The following is a 12255-nucleotide window of genomic DNA, read 5'->3' on the forward strand; positions in this document are numbered from 1 at the left end:
ATATTTTTAGCCGTAAATCCCTTTTCCATGTCAGCCTATAGTATATATGCCTAGTTTTATTTGAATTATTCTGTTAAGAATATGATATAGGATTTTGATATTTTAGCGCAAGGACCACTATTAAAGTCATGCAGTATCGTTACTACTCCTGTTACATCATAAAAAGCACCAAGACAATTCAAGTGCCGTCAGTATAAATACTGTATTAATTACCTCAGATGTTACTGTTTCAGATTTAATATTTTGATTTATTACAAACGTGTAGAAAAACAAACGTGTTTCAGAAAAAGACATTTTTTTTGCATTTATCGTAGTTTATTAAGCAGTAGATTCATCAAGTTTAACGATATATTTTTTTAGACTAAATATCATGATAACAACAGAAGGGCCTCAATACGGTAACTTCAATCACAATAAACACGCAACGAAATAAAATTTTCCAATGGACAATCGAACGAACATCTTTGGATAAAATATACTTTTTTCTCGATGCAGCATCAGCTCTCGTGCCACGCATTAATAACCAAAGTCCGATCATATCCGTAACATTTCGAACATCTCGAGTTTTTCTTTTGTATCCTGGTGAATTCCAAACTTCAACGTCACCGCGATCAGACACAGATCAGTTCGAAGTGATTCCAGTGACTCAATGCATATAAATTTGTTTTATTGACTAGCATGACACACTCGCATATAGTAATTCTGATACGCGTGAAATCTGAAACCACACAGCATCATACCAGTATGATAACTGTCACCAGGCAGTAAAGAAACATACAGACATACACACATATATATATATATTAATTAATTAGCCACTGTTGGTGATATTATTTTTGTATAGATATAATATATATATATTTCGATTTCTATCGACCGCGTTGCTCGTGCGCACAAGGAAGCGTTACAAAAATAAACGAAGAGGTTAAAGAGGATCACGGTGCGGCCGTTTTAAGTTTTTGCTTGAAGTTTCAAGCGCGAATGTCTCGTGGGTGGCCGAAATTTCATCGTTCTCATGTCTTCGAACCTCCTGGCGAAAATAAACAAGACGTGTTTATACCGGCAGTTTTTTTTTGTTTTTTTTTTACTTTCTTCTCGTAAGGGCTATTTCAGTTCAGTTTATCTACATAATGGTCTTTTTATTATTATTATTTTTCGCCCGGAAGAGTCCGTTAGCCCTAGGCTAGTGACCATCACTGATAAGTGAACTGGGGCTGTCGTAACCGCTGGATGCGTCGTCGACCGGCGACATCGGTGTCAGACTTTCGGCTGTCGTTTGTCTCTGTTGTAAGGGATCCTGCTGCAGGCTGCTGCTCGTGGTGCTGCTGCTATTGCTGCTGGCGAATGTGAAAGGCAGAGATGCGAAAAGGACACGTTCCTCGTAATCGTATTCGCACAGGACCTTGTTGTCGAACAGATAGAATCTGTCACCGACGCAGAACCTGCAACAACAAAAATATTAACAAAATATGTTTAAAAAAAAGATTTCTTAGAGACAAAAAAAAATTAACGAGTTTTGTGGTGATAAGCTTAGAAAAATAAATGCTGTATACTTAGGAATGAACAAGACAGAATTTTTTTTCTGTCCGTCTGGAAGAATAGATAAAACTTTGAAAGAAAAGTTGTATTTTATAGAAATATGAAAGGTGCTCTAGTACGTTATCTAAGAAAACAAATCGCCTCGACCTCTTTTCTTTATACTTGTTTATTAAGGTTGTTTCTATCTTACGATGATCCGAGACGTAATATTTATGTCAGGAATAGACGCGAAAACACATTCCTCACTTGGTTGGACGACGTTTGCTGATTAGAATCTATCTCGACTTTGAAATCCTAACAAGAGAGAGAGACACAAGAAATAACTAGTGACGATGACTCTAGAAGTTTTTAAAATCCTCTGTCCACTTTGATTCACTCATATTTTATACTGTTATCTGGGGCTACTTTGCACCAATCCAGGAAAAAGAATCATCGTTGCCAACGGTGCAAAGTAGCCTCGTGCTACGATACATATAGATGATTACGATACGGCAGATGTTGTCAACCATGTAGAATTCCGAGTAGTCATGTATTCGAAACATAGTTAGTCAAGATAAAAATACAGTATTACGAATGAAAAACCCATACACGTGTCCATAATTATTGTCTTAACGCATGTTGTCATTAGAAATACAATAGGATGAAAAGGAATAATTTATCTAAGCAAAAATGCAAAGTGATGTCAGCAGTAAATTCTGACAGCACCGTGAAGAAAATGCTCAAAATCTGCTTATTTAATGTATAAAATATGACTAATTAATGGAAATTTGCAAATTTGTTCGGCTGGAAAGCCAATGGACAGGATTAATGAGTCAAATATACTAGAGCAGTGTTTCTCAACCTGGACCATCTTGTTGTCCTGAGGTACTCCAAGGGAACCATGGGTGGAAGTCAAGCTTAAGGGGAGCTATGACAGGCTGCCAGGTGGGGGGAGCTACAAAGAGCTGTGAAAAAAAAATCAGATGCAATGAAATGAAACTTCTAGTGAAATATGGTGGGGAAAAGTGCGCCTACTTTCAGAATGAAGCAGAACTGTCCATAGACCGGGATTATACAATAAAAGTTAATAAAAGATATTTTACAAAACTTGAAAAAAACCAATTAATAAGCCTATTATTAAGTTACATTCACTCGAATGTAACCGATACGCTTATTGGTTGCATTTTTCACGTTTGAGTCGGAGAATCCAAAGATATTTTGACCTTCGTATTACCTAATTTTCATTCTTTAGTTTTCATAAATTATCTCATACACTGCCTAAAGAAGTACCGAGTCGTAAATTGAATAAACGGAGCGCAATATCAGTTATGTTTCATCTTAAAGGTTTGTTATTCAAAACACATAATGATGTAAGCACCTTCAAAAGCATATTTTGTTAGACTGTTTCTGCAGGTGTCTCGTGAAACGCGATACGGGGTTAGGGGAGTTGCTTAATATTGACCTTTAGAATATTCACTGATCTCTTTCAGAACTAACAGAGTACTTAAATAACTAAAACCAAAACCACACAAAAGCATTCACTAAAAAAATTCTTTTAAAACGAGCTTTCGTTTTTTCCCCTCGCTGCTCGAGGGCGACTGGTGCGAGTGTGAAACAACAAAATGCAAATTGTTGTTTGAATAAAGAGTGGATAGAAGAAGAAGAAGAAAGGACCTACCTGTGATTGCACTGCTGACAAGCGAAGCATTCTAGGTGGTACACGTTGCCCCTGGCCCTCATAACCATTTCGAAAGCTGGAATTGTCTTGTTGCATGCTGAGCACAGCCCCGTCGTCCCAAAAAGTCTGAATAACAGAGAAAACAGAAAGAAAAAATAATGGTTATAATACGGTAAAAAAAAATAAAGGTTGGTAACGAAAACACAGAAGAGTATGTGTGTGAAGTAAATCTTTTTTTTTTAAATTATGTTCTTTCTTCCTCTTGTGTGCAAATTGAAATGTGCAAAGTGTGTATTGTGAAGTGTTTGACTAGGTAAGAGAAGAACAGACCATACAGAATGGGGTTTTTGACCTTGCGTCTAGTGTTAGGAGACACACACACACTCTGCGTTGCGTGAGGGCGTAACGTGTGCGTCGGGTAAAGAGATTTTTGTAGGTGTGATGCGTGATGCGCGTTATAAAAGTATGTTTGTATAAGACATTTTTCTATTTTTTTTTCCAGTTCGAGAGCTTAAATTTAATGTCTATTTATTATTTTTCTTTCTCTTTAGACTTTTATTTTTTCAACCCTCTAGAATTTTAATGGTGTTATTGTGACTAAGATAAGAAAAACACTTCGTACTTGTAACTATATAAAAGAGTCAGAACCCGTTTTCTGATTCGCTGTCGTGAAAAAGTTGAGAAACACTCGAAAAATATTAGAAAAGATAATTTTTTAAAGTTTAAATAATTCCAAAAGCGGTTTTGAAATTGCATTGCGTACTATAAAAAAAAAAAACGTTTATTTCCAAACTTGAGCGTTAGAGGGTGATGTATTAATAATGTGCCCGCCGAAAATTTCGTGTATTTCAATTACAATTACAATATGGTGGCAAAGTACTTTTTCGCAGTAGTGGCCTTACATAAAGGTGCGATGAAGCATATGCTTAGGCCTTTCACTTCAGAAGAGCCTCGCAGATGAAATAAATAAAAATGAGAACTGTAATTTCTCCAATATTAAGCCAATCAGAAACAGTTTTATTTTTACCTTGTCGGTGCCATAGTTGGATTTTTCTTCTTATGCTATATCAAGCAAAGGTTTATTATTATTATTATTTATTTAAAGTTTCAAAACTGAAAGAGAGACAGAGCATGGAATACGGATGAAAATTAGCAGCGACGATCATAGCTAATAACGGAATATGGATGAAAAGTTGCAAAGTTGATCAAGCTAATGACAATATACGGAACAAAATCACAGCAAGTCAGCCGTAAAAGAACTTATACAAATGGTGCAACACGAATAAAAGTGCATTTTTCGCCAATCGGTTCAGGGCTATCATGTGAAAAAAAATTGCCTTCGTTTTCACAAACATTTTAGGGCTGCTACTTATGTTTCAATGATCATTAATTATGTGGAACGATCAGTTCTGATACTTCCATACCGATGAAATCGAGATAATAGAATCAACTTGCATTTGATATAGAAATATTTATCAAGTGTCAAGAGTCAATAAAACATTATTTAAAAAAAGAGTTTTTGTTTTACTGCTCCTAAAATACTAAATCTTTTTCACTCAATGAACCACACGAAAAATAATAAGAATTCCAATTTCAACATTTATTCATTTGCTAGAGAGACAAATTATGAAGCAATTATGCAATAATTACGATGATTGTCTCAATCAGCTGGATGCATTGATATATATGATGTATATGGTATATTTCTGTGAGATCCCCTAGTTATTTCTATGAATTTTGGTATATTGCAAGAAATTAACATTTAAGTAAAATACATTCCATAAACCCTAACCAATTTACTAATTTTTGAAAAAAGAAACGACAGTTGCAACTTGTCTAACAGATGACTATTCTTATAGACCTGCTGGAAGGGCACTTTAGTTCCTTGGGGTCACAAAATTAATATTCCTAATTTTATTTTTATGTATTTTTATGTATATGTGTATATTTTTTCTTTTGTTCTGTTATTGTTTTCGTCTTTTTGTACTAATTTGTCATGTTGTTGTCACAAATAAAAAAAAAATTTGAAGAAACTAATCATAATTTCTCATGAGAGTTATCGCATTCGTGTCATATCATATTCTTGGCATTTTTCCCGAGTAAAATTACATAGAAATGTTTTCGAAATCAGACTTGTGCCACACTTGAACAATTCGACCACATCTACTAATGCTCCAATTGACATTTACAGTAAAACCTCGGTAAGTCGTCATTTTAGTTCGGTCTCGTCTGTCTTCCATAGATAACAATGTTATTAAACCCTCGGTTACTCGTCACTAATTTCGGTTAACTCGCCAGATATAATTCTTGCATGGGTTCCATTAATTTAGGGCTTCAATTTAAACAAAATATCTTTATTGATAAACCAGATATTTTTTTTCCACTTGAGAAGGCTCTCTAATATCTGTTTTCCCTGCCCAGGGACCCCTAGAGTCAAAATTTCGCCCTATGTTCGAAATTACTTCATATTTGTACCATCGGATAAAACATTCAAATCACTGAAATTAAATGTGTCATGCACATATAAAACTGATGTGCATTAAACTGTGTTGTAGAGAAATGTTATTCTAATATTTGCTCTGATTAGAGTAAATCAAAAAAAAAAAAAAACTGGTAAAAATCGTAAATTTACCAGTGTATTTAACTATAATACGGTGAGTTGAATACTAAACGCTTAAAAAGTTCAAAAATGCGTTTTATGTATTTTATTACCCATAAATTCTTTTAATATTGTAGTTTTACTTCATATTTTGATGAATGGTGCATTATTTTAAATTTATAAACATTGAAACTGACGGCAGTTTAAACCGTCGTAATTTCTGGATAACTTTAGTGACGACTTATCGAAGTTTTACTGCACTTTAATTAAGACTTTTTTGACAAAATTAAGATCTCTGATGGGGGGTTGTGTACCATGACATGCCACTTTTTTTATTCAAAACTCAAAGGAAAGTATGACCGCTACTATAATAAGATTGTTTTTTTTGGGGTTTTTTTTGAAATTATAACAATTTTTCTCTACCTTAGGTAGTCTCGCTTGCACAGGATGAGATTTGCTTTCGTGAACAGGGTGGATCCGACTTCCCCGAGCCTACAGTCACAACAGGCGCATTTTAAGCAGTCTTCGTGCCAGTATTGGTCGAGAGCCTTGAGCAAGAAACGCTCGCGGATAGGCTTTTGGCAGGAGGCACAGTCCACATTCGAGTCTCTAGATGTTACCAAAGACGACGACCCTAGACTCGAAGCTAAAGTCCGCTTCCTCTGCGAGACTTCGGCTTTCAACTCCATATTCCTGTAAAAACCAAAAAATTGAACTAAATAAAATGAATTGTGTTCCTTTCTTAGCACACATTTATTAGTATAATGATGCATATTCGAATACTTGCAAAATAAGATAGATAATTTTGTCATTCCTAAGTGGGTATTTTATACACTATATGATGGATAAATTCGATAGACGGGGACGTATTGGTGCGTTACCTACGTTATTACATATTATCTGAGAAATTCAGACCTTATGAAATCCTCCGAAGATGATGTCATCCCTCTGCTATTACTACGAAGGTTTCGACAACTTTCTGATGCGAAGATAAATTCAGGAAAGAAAATTCAACCGCCTTTGCAGGGAATCGTCTTTTCACTTGCCGCGTGAGAGCCTTTAGTCCAGTGATTCTCAACTTCTAAAACCCCGCGGCCCGGTTGTGATTTCGTTTTTCTCAGAAGATAGCCCGATCGTACATAAGACCAGGGGTTAATGAAGAGTAATGTCGAAGCCTTTTTGTAGTAATAGCAGAGACGGATATCATCTTCGGATAAGTCGCCATCTGATGGCAACGTTGGCAACTATGAGCTTTGGCCTGAGTTATGTCCGACTGTCCATGTATGGCCACATTCAGCGCACGCGACCTCTAAGGTGACAGGAATCGTTGCCTTTGTGGTCTAGTGCGGTAGCCCGGCAAGTGAATGGACGTGGATTCGATTCCTCACAGTGCAGTTGAATTTTCTTTCCGAGATTTATTTTCGCCTCAGACAGCTAACGAAACCTTTTTTCGTCTTATATATATATATACATAAAGTTTTTCTTGTATATTTCTTTACTCAACATAGTCATTCAAATAAATTCAAGCGACTTCGTTATTTATTCTTTTCATAAGAATTTATGGACACTTGATGCGCAAACACGACAGAATCATATGCTATTCATAATAGCATAATTTCATAATAGCAAATTCGTAATTTCTATAAAAAAAATAAAAAAAAACTAGCGTTTCCTCAATATTTCTTAATCCGAGAACCAGTAAAATGTCTGGAACAACGTACCACCAACCAACATAAATTGTATATAAACCTGTCTCCCATTTCAAAAAGTCTCTCCACAGAGAGCAAGGAGACCTTCAAAACGTCACTTACATAACGTAAAAATTCAAGTATTTGTCCTTTTCACTTCAAAATACGCAAGCATAACTATGACAGCACAAATAGAGCCACGCATATACGCACACACAGCACGTTCCTACACGTAGAAATTCGTTAAAAATTTCCCAGAGGACGTGATACGTGTACGGTTAATTATCACGAGTGATGCGACTACATGTATATTAAGCGTAATTTACAGCACATTCCTGTATTTTTGGGAGTAAAGTCATTTTTTCTCATTCTAATTTGTAATTTTCATTAAAGTTGTGAATGTGGACAATTTTCATAAATGATGAATTGTATTATGATTTACTATAATTGCAGAGATATTGATACATATACTGATCTCACATATTTGTCATGTTGAATGAATTAATTTCAGTTTGGTGAGATTTTTAACAGACCTTCACTTCCAGACCACTATGACTTTTCAGCAATTTTAGAAAACAACTGGTAATTTTGATGATTTATCGCATTGATCCAGGTGAAAACTGGCAATTTTCAGTATTTTTCTATATTTACGATCCACGAAAATATCCCGTATTTTTCTGTATTTAAAATCCCAGTTTCCAGTATATTATTAATGAGCACCGTGGTGATGTGAACGTCTCTTTTTTTTTTACATGAACTACATTTCTGTTTACTGCGATTCGAAAAAGTCCTTCAATTCCCCCCTCCCCTCACCAATTTTAGTAATCAGTAGAAATTTTATCGAAAATTGAATTTTTTTGGTGACGGTCAGCCGTTTCCCATAGAATCGAAATATCCAATTTTTTTTTTTCGCGATGAGTGCGTCACTTGAGTGTGTAGGTCTAATTCTTCCATTAAATTATCAAATCTGCTTACTGGCCATAGATTAAGAAACCACTTGTTTAACCGAATTCGTCGCCAAAATATTCCTGGATGCGTCATCCAAATTTTTACACGTCCCCCCGCAGTTATTATTTCTTTTAACGCGAAAGTTCAAACTCGGATGCTTTCAAATCATAATGCATAAAATTGTCTATTTTCATTAGCACGGAGATGCTCGAGAGGAAAAATCAATGGCTGAAGAGCAAAAGCATCATCATCCCGAGAATGAGGAACATCTTTCGATAAAATGCGATTTTCTCTTCCATTTCCAAAATTGGTTGAGCAGCACATCCGTTGATTAGTGCAATTTGATTTCCATCAAAACGAACAGAACGAAAGAGCAAACAAAAAAGTAAAATAGTAAAACAAGAGAAAAATTTTTCTTCGATGAATTTCTAGGTTGAATATGGCGAGAGGGTAGAGAGAGAGAGAAGCTTCATTTCTCCCATATTTCGGCTTTGGTAATTATTACCTAAAACTAGTCCATTCGAAACACTTACACGCTCTCGCCTCTTCTCTTCACCATCAACAACCCCACGAAAAGTGGAGGACTTAATCCATTTACATTTTACCTAAAACCCATATGAAAATGGGCGCGACGTTTTAACGACGTTTAGCGCTCATCCTCCAAGAAAGCATCCAGATGCATAGCTAGAGAGAGAGAGCTTATTCGTTCGCCCATTTAGGAAGATTGCCCCCCTTCCATTGCCCCGTTGGCGCTCTCTCTTCAGCCATTGATTCGCTCAACCAATTTACTACTTAGAGACGTGAAATTATGATGAACGACGGCCTAAATTAATAATCTGATAGCACGAGTCTCGAAATAACAGCACGCCGAGGCAGTTGCGGCACTAATTGAGATAGGCCATCCTTTTTAATCTAAAGTAATTATGGGAAATAGCGAAGAGAGAGAGAGAGAGAGAGAGAGAGAGTGAGAGGGGGTGCGCACATACACATGCGAAATACCGGGTAGATAGATATGCATCTGTTTAAAAGCAAGAGAATGGAAGATAGGGCTGAGCACACCATGCAGCCGACGCTTATTCGCAGGTCGGATATTTGCCAGCCAAAATAGTTCAGCATTAGAATCATATCGGAATGTCATTAACATGAGTCTGTACGGGGTTTTTCCAGCCAAGAAAAATAAGAAAATTTCTCTCTACAAATAATCCAAAGGATGTATAACCCTTTCAGACCCAAGCGTCGAATTTTAATATTTTCAAAATGTTTTTGCATGTTTGATACTCAAAAAATGCATCGAAAATATAAATGTTAGCAAATATTTGTTTTTCATTTTTTTAACTTTTTATAATTTGTTTGTTAAGAAATAATTCATTTCGTTCAATTTTTTTCAGCTGAGATGATATAGGGTATATATTCAATTTCACATACAAGTTTTTCCATAATTCTATCACCTGATTTTATGTATTAAGTCACACTTTTTTCAGAGACATTTTCTGCTGATACCTTCTTAAACCCCATCCCCTCTTCCGAAGGTTTAAATTTAAGTGTTGTCCTCTGATGACAGCTCCCAACGTTCTCATAATCACTATATTTCTAACTCAAAACTTACCCAATCTTTTAATTCAAGTCTTAACTCCTTGAGATCGAAAGAAAAATTATACATTGAGGAAAAAAAGCAATCCACACTTTAGTGGCACCAGGATCTGAAAGGGATAAGAAAAAGCTACGGTCATGACTTACAAACGGTTTCCGAGCTATTAGGCCATGTTCTAAGAGATTTCTTTCCTGACGTTTCGCCCACATCTGTGGCAGGCATCATCGGAGGTTATTTGGACGTTAAGTCTCCTCGGCAAGCTGTCATCGACTTGTTCTCTATATGCACTTCTGAGACTTGATCGGCCGCAGAAGAACCGCATTGGTTGGCTTGTGTGGATGTGTCACCAACCAATGCGTTTTTTCTACTGCCGATCAAGTCTCAGAAGTGCATATAGAGAACAAGTCGATGGCAGTAGATGTACGAAGCCTTTCTCGCTTGCAGCGGAGACTTACTTCCGAATAACGTCAGATGATGGTTGCCGCAGATGTCGGCGAAACGTCAGGAAGGAAATCTCTTGGACCATAGCCTAATAGCCCGGAAACCGTTTGCAAGTCATTGAACGCCGGCCATGAAAGCCTCAGACAATATTAACCACGGGCATGTTAGTTTGTCCTTTTATGCGGGGTAACGAATAGTCCAGTTACACCAAGTGGTGCAAAAGTTCAGATTTTTTTGAAAAACAAAATATTTGAACGAAAATCTGTTAAAGACAGAAACAAACAGCTTTAAAGAAATTGGAAGGAAATGTGGCAAAGTTTTTTTTTTTATACTCAACCACAAAATTTCTACATGTCATGCGAACCTTTAGTGACGAGGAGGATGTTAAGCTTATAAATCATTTCTTGCCATGTTGTTTAAATATAGGTGTCGCAAAAAAATTGAAGTGAAAAAAAAACTTTTCAATATTTCCACTCATTTTACTTCCATTCTTTGTAATACCCATGTTACAAACAACATTACAAGGCATGCTTTATAAGATTTACATCCACCGCGAAAATTATAGAGAGATGCGCATCTAGAAAAAAACTCTAAAGTAAGTAAAAAACCTTTAAAACCTTTTCTTTCCAGTTCTTTAAGTCGTTTGTCTCTATTTTTAACAGCTTGTTTTTTCAATATTTACTTTTCAAAACAGGTCAGGACTTCTTGACCAACCTGTATTATTCTTCTATTTGTCGATTTTTAGTATTCGATAGCGCTCGTGCGTTTTCATGGCTCATTTTCGGTCAAATAAAAGTACTCTAGTCTTTTTTATCAAAAAAAAAACTATCATTATTCCACGCTAGATTCACATTTGCTCTATGTAGAGAACGGAAAATATTAAAAATAATTCCTCTGTGGAAAAAATTTAATAAATGGTTTCAATATTTCTTTAACCAAGTTTTACAAATACTATCTCTAAGACCGGGATTACAAAATTAAAATTTGATGAAATTCTTTTATAAGACTTGAAAAATTCAACAAATAAACGCATCGATTACATTCGAGCAAATGTAATCAATAGGCTTATTGGTTGTTTTTTTCAACTACTATATTTTATCATACTTTTACAATTAGCGCAATCATTTTTAATTCGTATTCGTCTCTCGAAATACTTACAACGTATAGCTAAAATTCTATCATCGCGCCTAATACAAATACAAATACAAGGCCACAACCAGCAAAATGACCAACGAGGTGACTGAGAAAAGATGCACATAACAAATGTGGATGTCATATATTTCCAAACCACAGCAACACAATTAAAGTGCAATCATAAAAACTAAAGACTGTATAATATAATAATATGTTATGATGGTTATTAAAGTTATGATGGTGCATAAAAAATGTCCGGATGGAGGTGGAGTCAATGTAACTCTGGATGGCGTGGCAGTTGAAGAAGTTGAAGAAATGAAATATCTAGGAATCATTGTCGACAAAAAATTCCAGTGGAAAAAACACATCACATACCTCTCTAGGAAATGTGAAAGTGTTTTGAATGGCCTTTTGAGAGTATCTCAGAATACATTTGGATTGAAATCTGATGTCTTGTGTTTAATATACAATCAGGCCATCGTTCCTATTTTTACATATGCTTCCAGAGTTTGGGGTGATTCCCTGAAAAAGAAAATAAATCGTAAGAATATTCTGAAAGTTCAGCGGAGATTTCTTTTGAGAATTGTTAGAGGATATCGTTCAGTTAGCTACGAGGCACTATTTGCTATTTCTGGGCAAACACCTATTGACATCCTTA

The 12255-nt window shown here is 35.7% G+C and overlaps 1 protein-coding gene across 1 annotated transcript in view; it reads right to left on the minus strand.

Annotated features, from left to right (window-relative positions):
* Positions 1-1128: 1128 nt before the first annotated feature.
* Positions 1129-12255, minus strand: part of LOC149086415 (LIM domain only protein 3-like) — an 89670-nt gene continuing 78543 nt past the window's right edge. The window contains exons 2-4 of the mRNA XM_089255495.1: positions 6219-6488; positions 3197-3322; positions 1129-1442 (exon numbers count right to left, since the gene is read on the minus strand). Coding sequence (XP_089111621.1) covers positions 1184-1442; positions 3197-3322; positions 6219-6484 — 651 coding nt within the window. The 5' untranslated portion in view covers positions 6485-6488 and the 3' untranslated portion in view covers positions 1129-1183. The remainder of the gene's footprint in view (positions 1443-3196; positions 3323-6218; positions 6489-12255) is intronic.

This window comes from Pholcus phalangioides, unplaced genomic scaffold, assembly GCF_987345545.1.
Source record: "Pholcus phalangioides strain wild (caught in Gottingen) unplaced genomic scaffold, Ppha-v1.0 ptg000004l_1, whole genome shotgun sequence".
NCBI classification, from domain to species: domain Eukaryota; kingdom Metazoa; phylum Arthropoda; class Arachnida; order Araneae; family Pholcidae; genus Pholcus; species Pholcus phalangioides.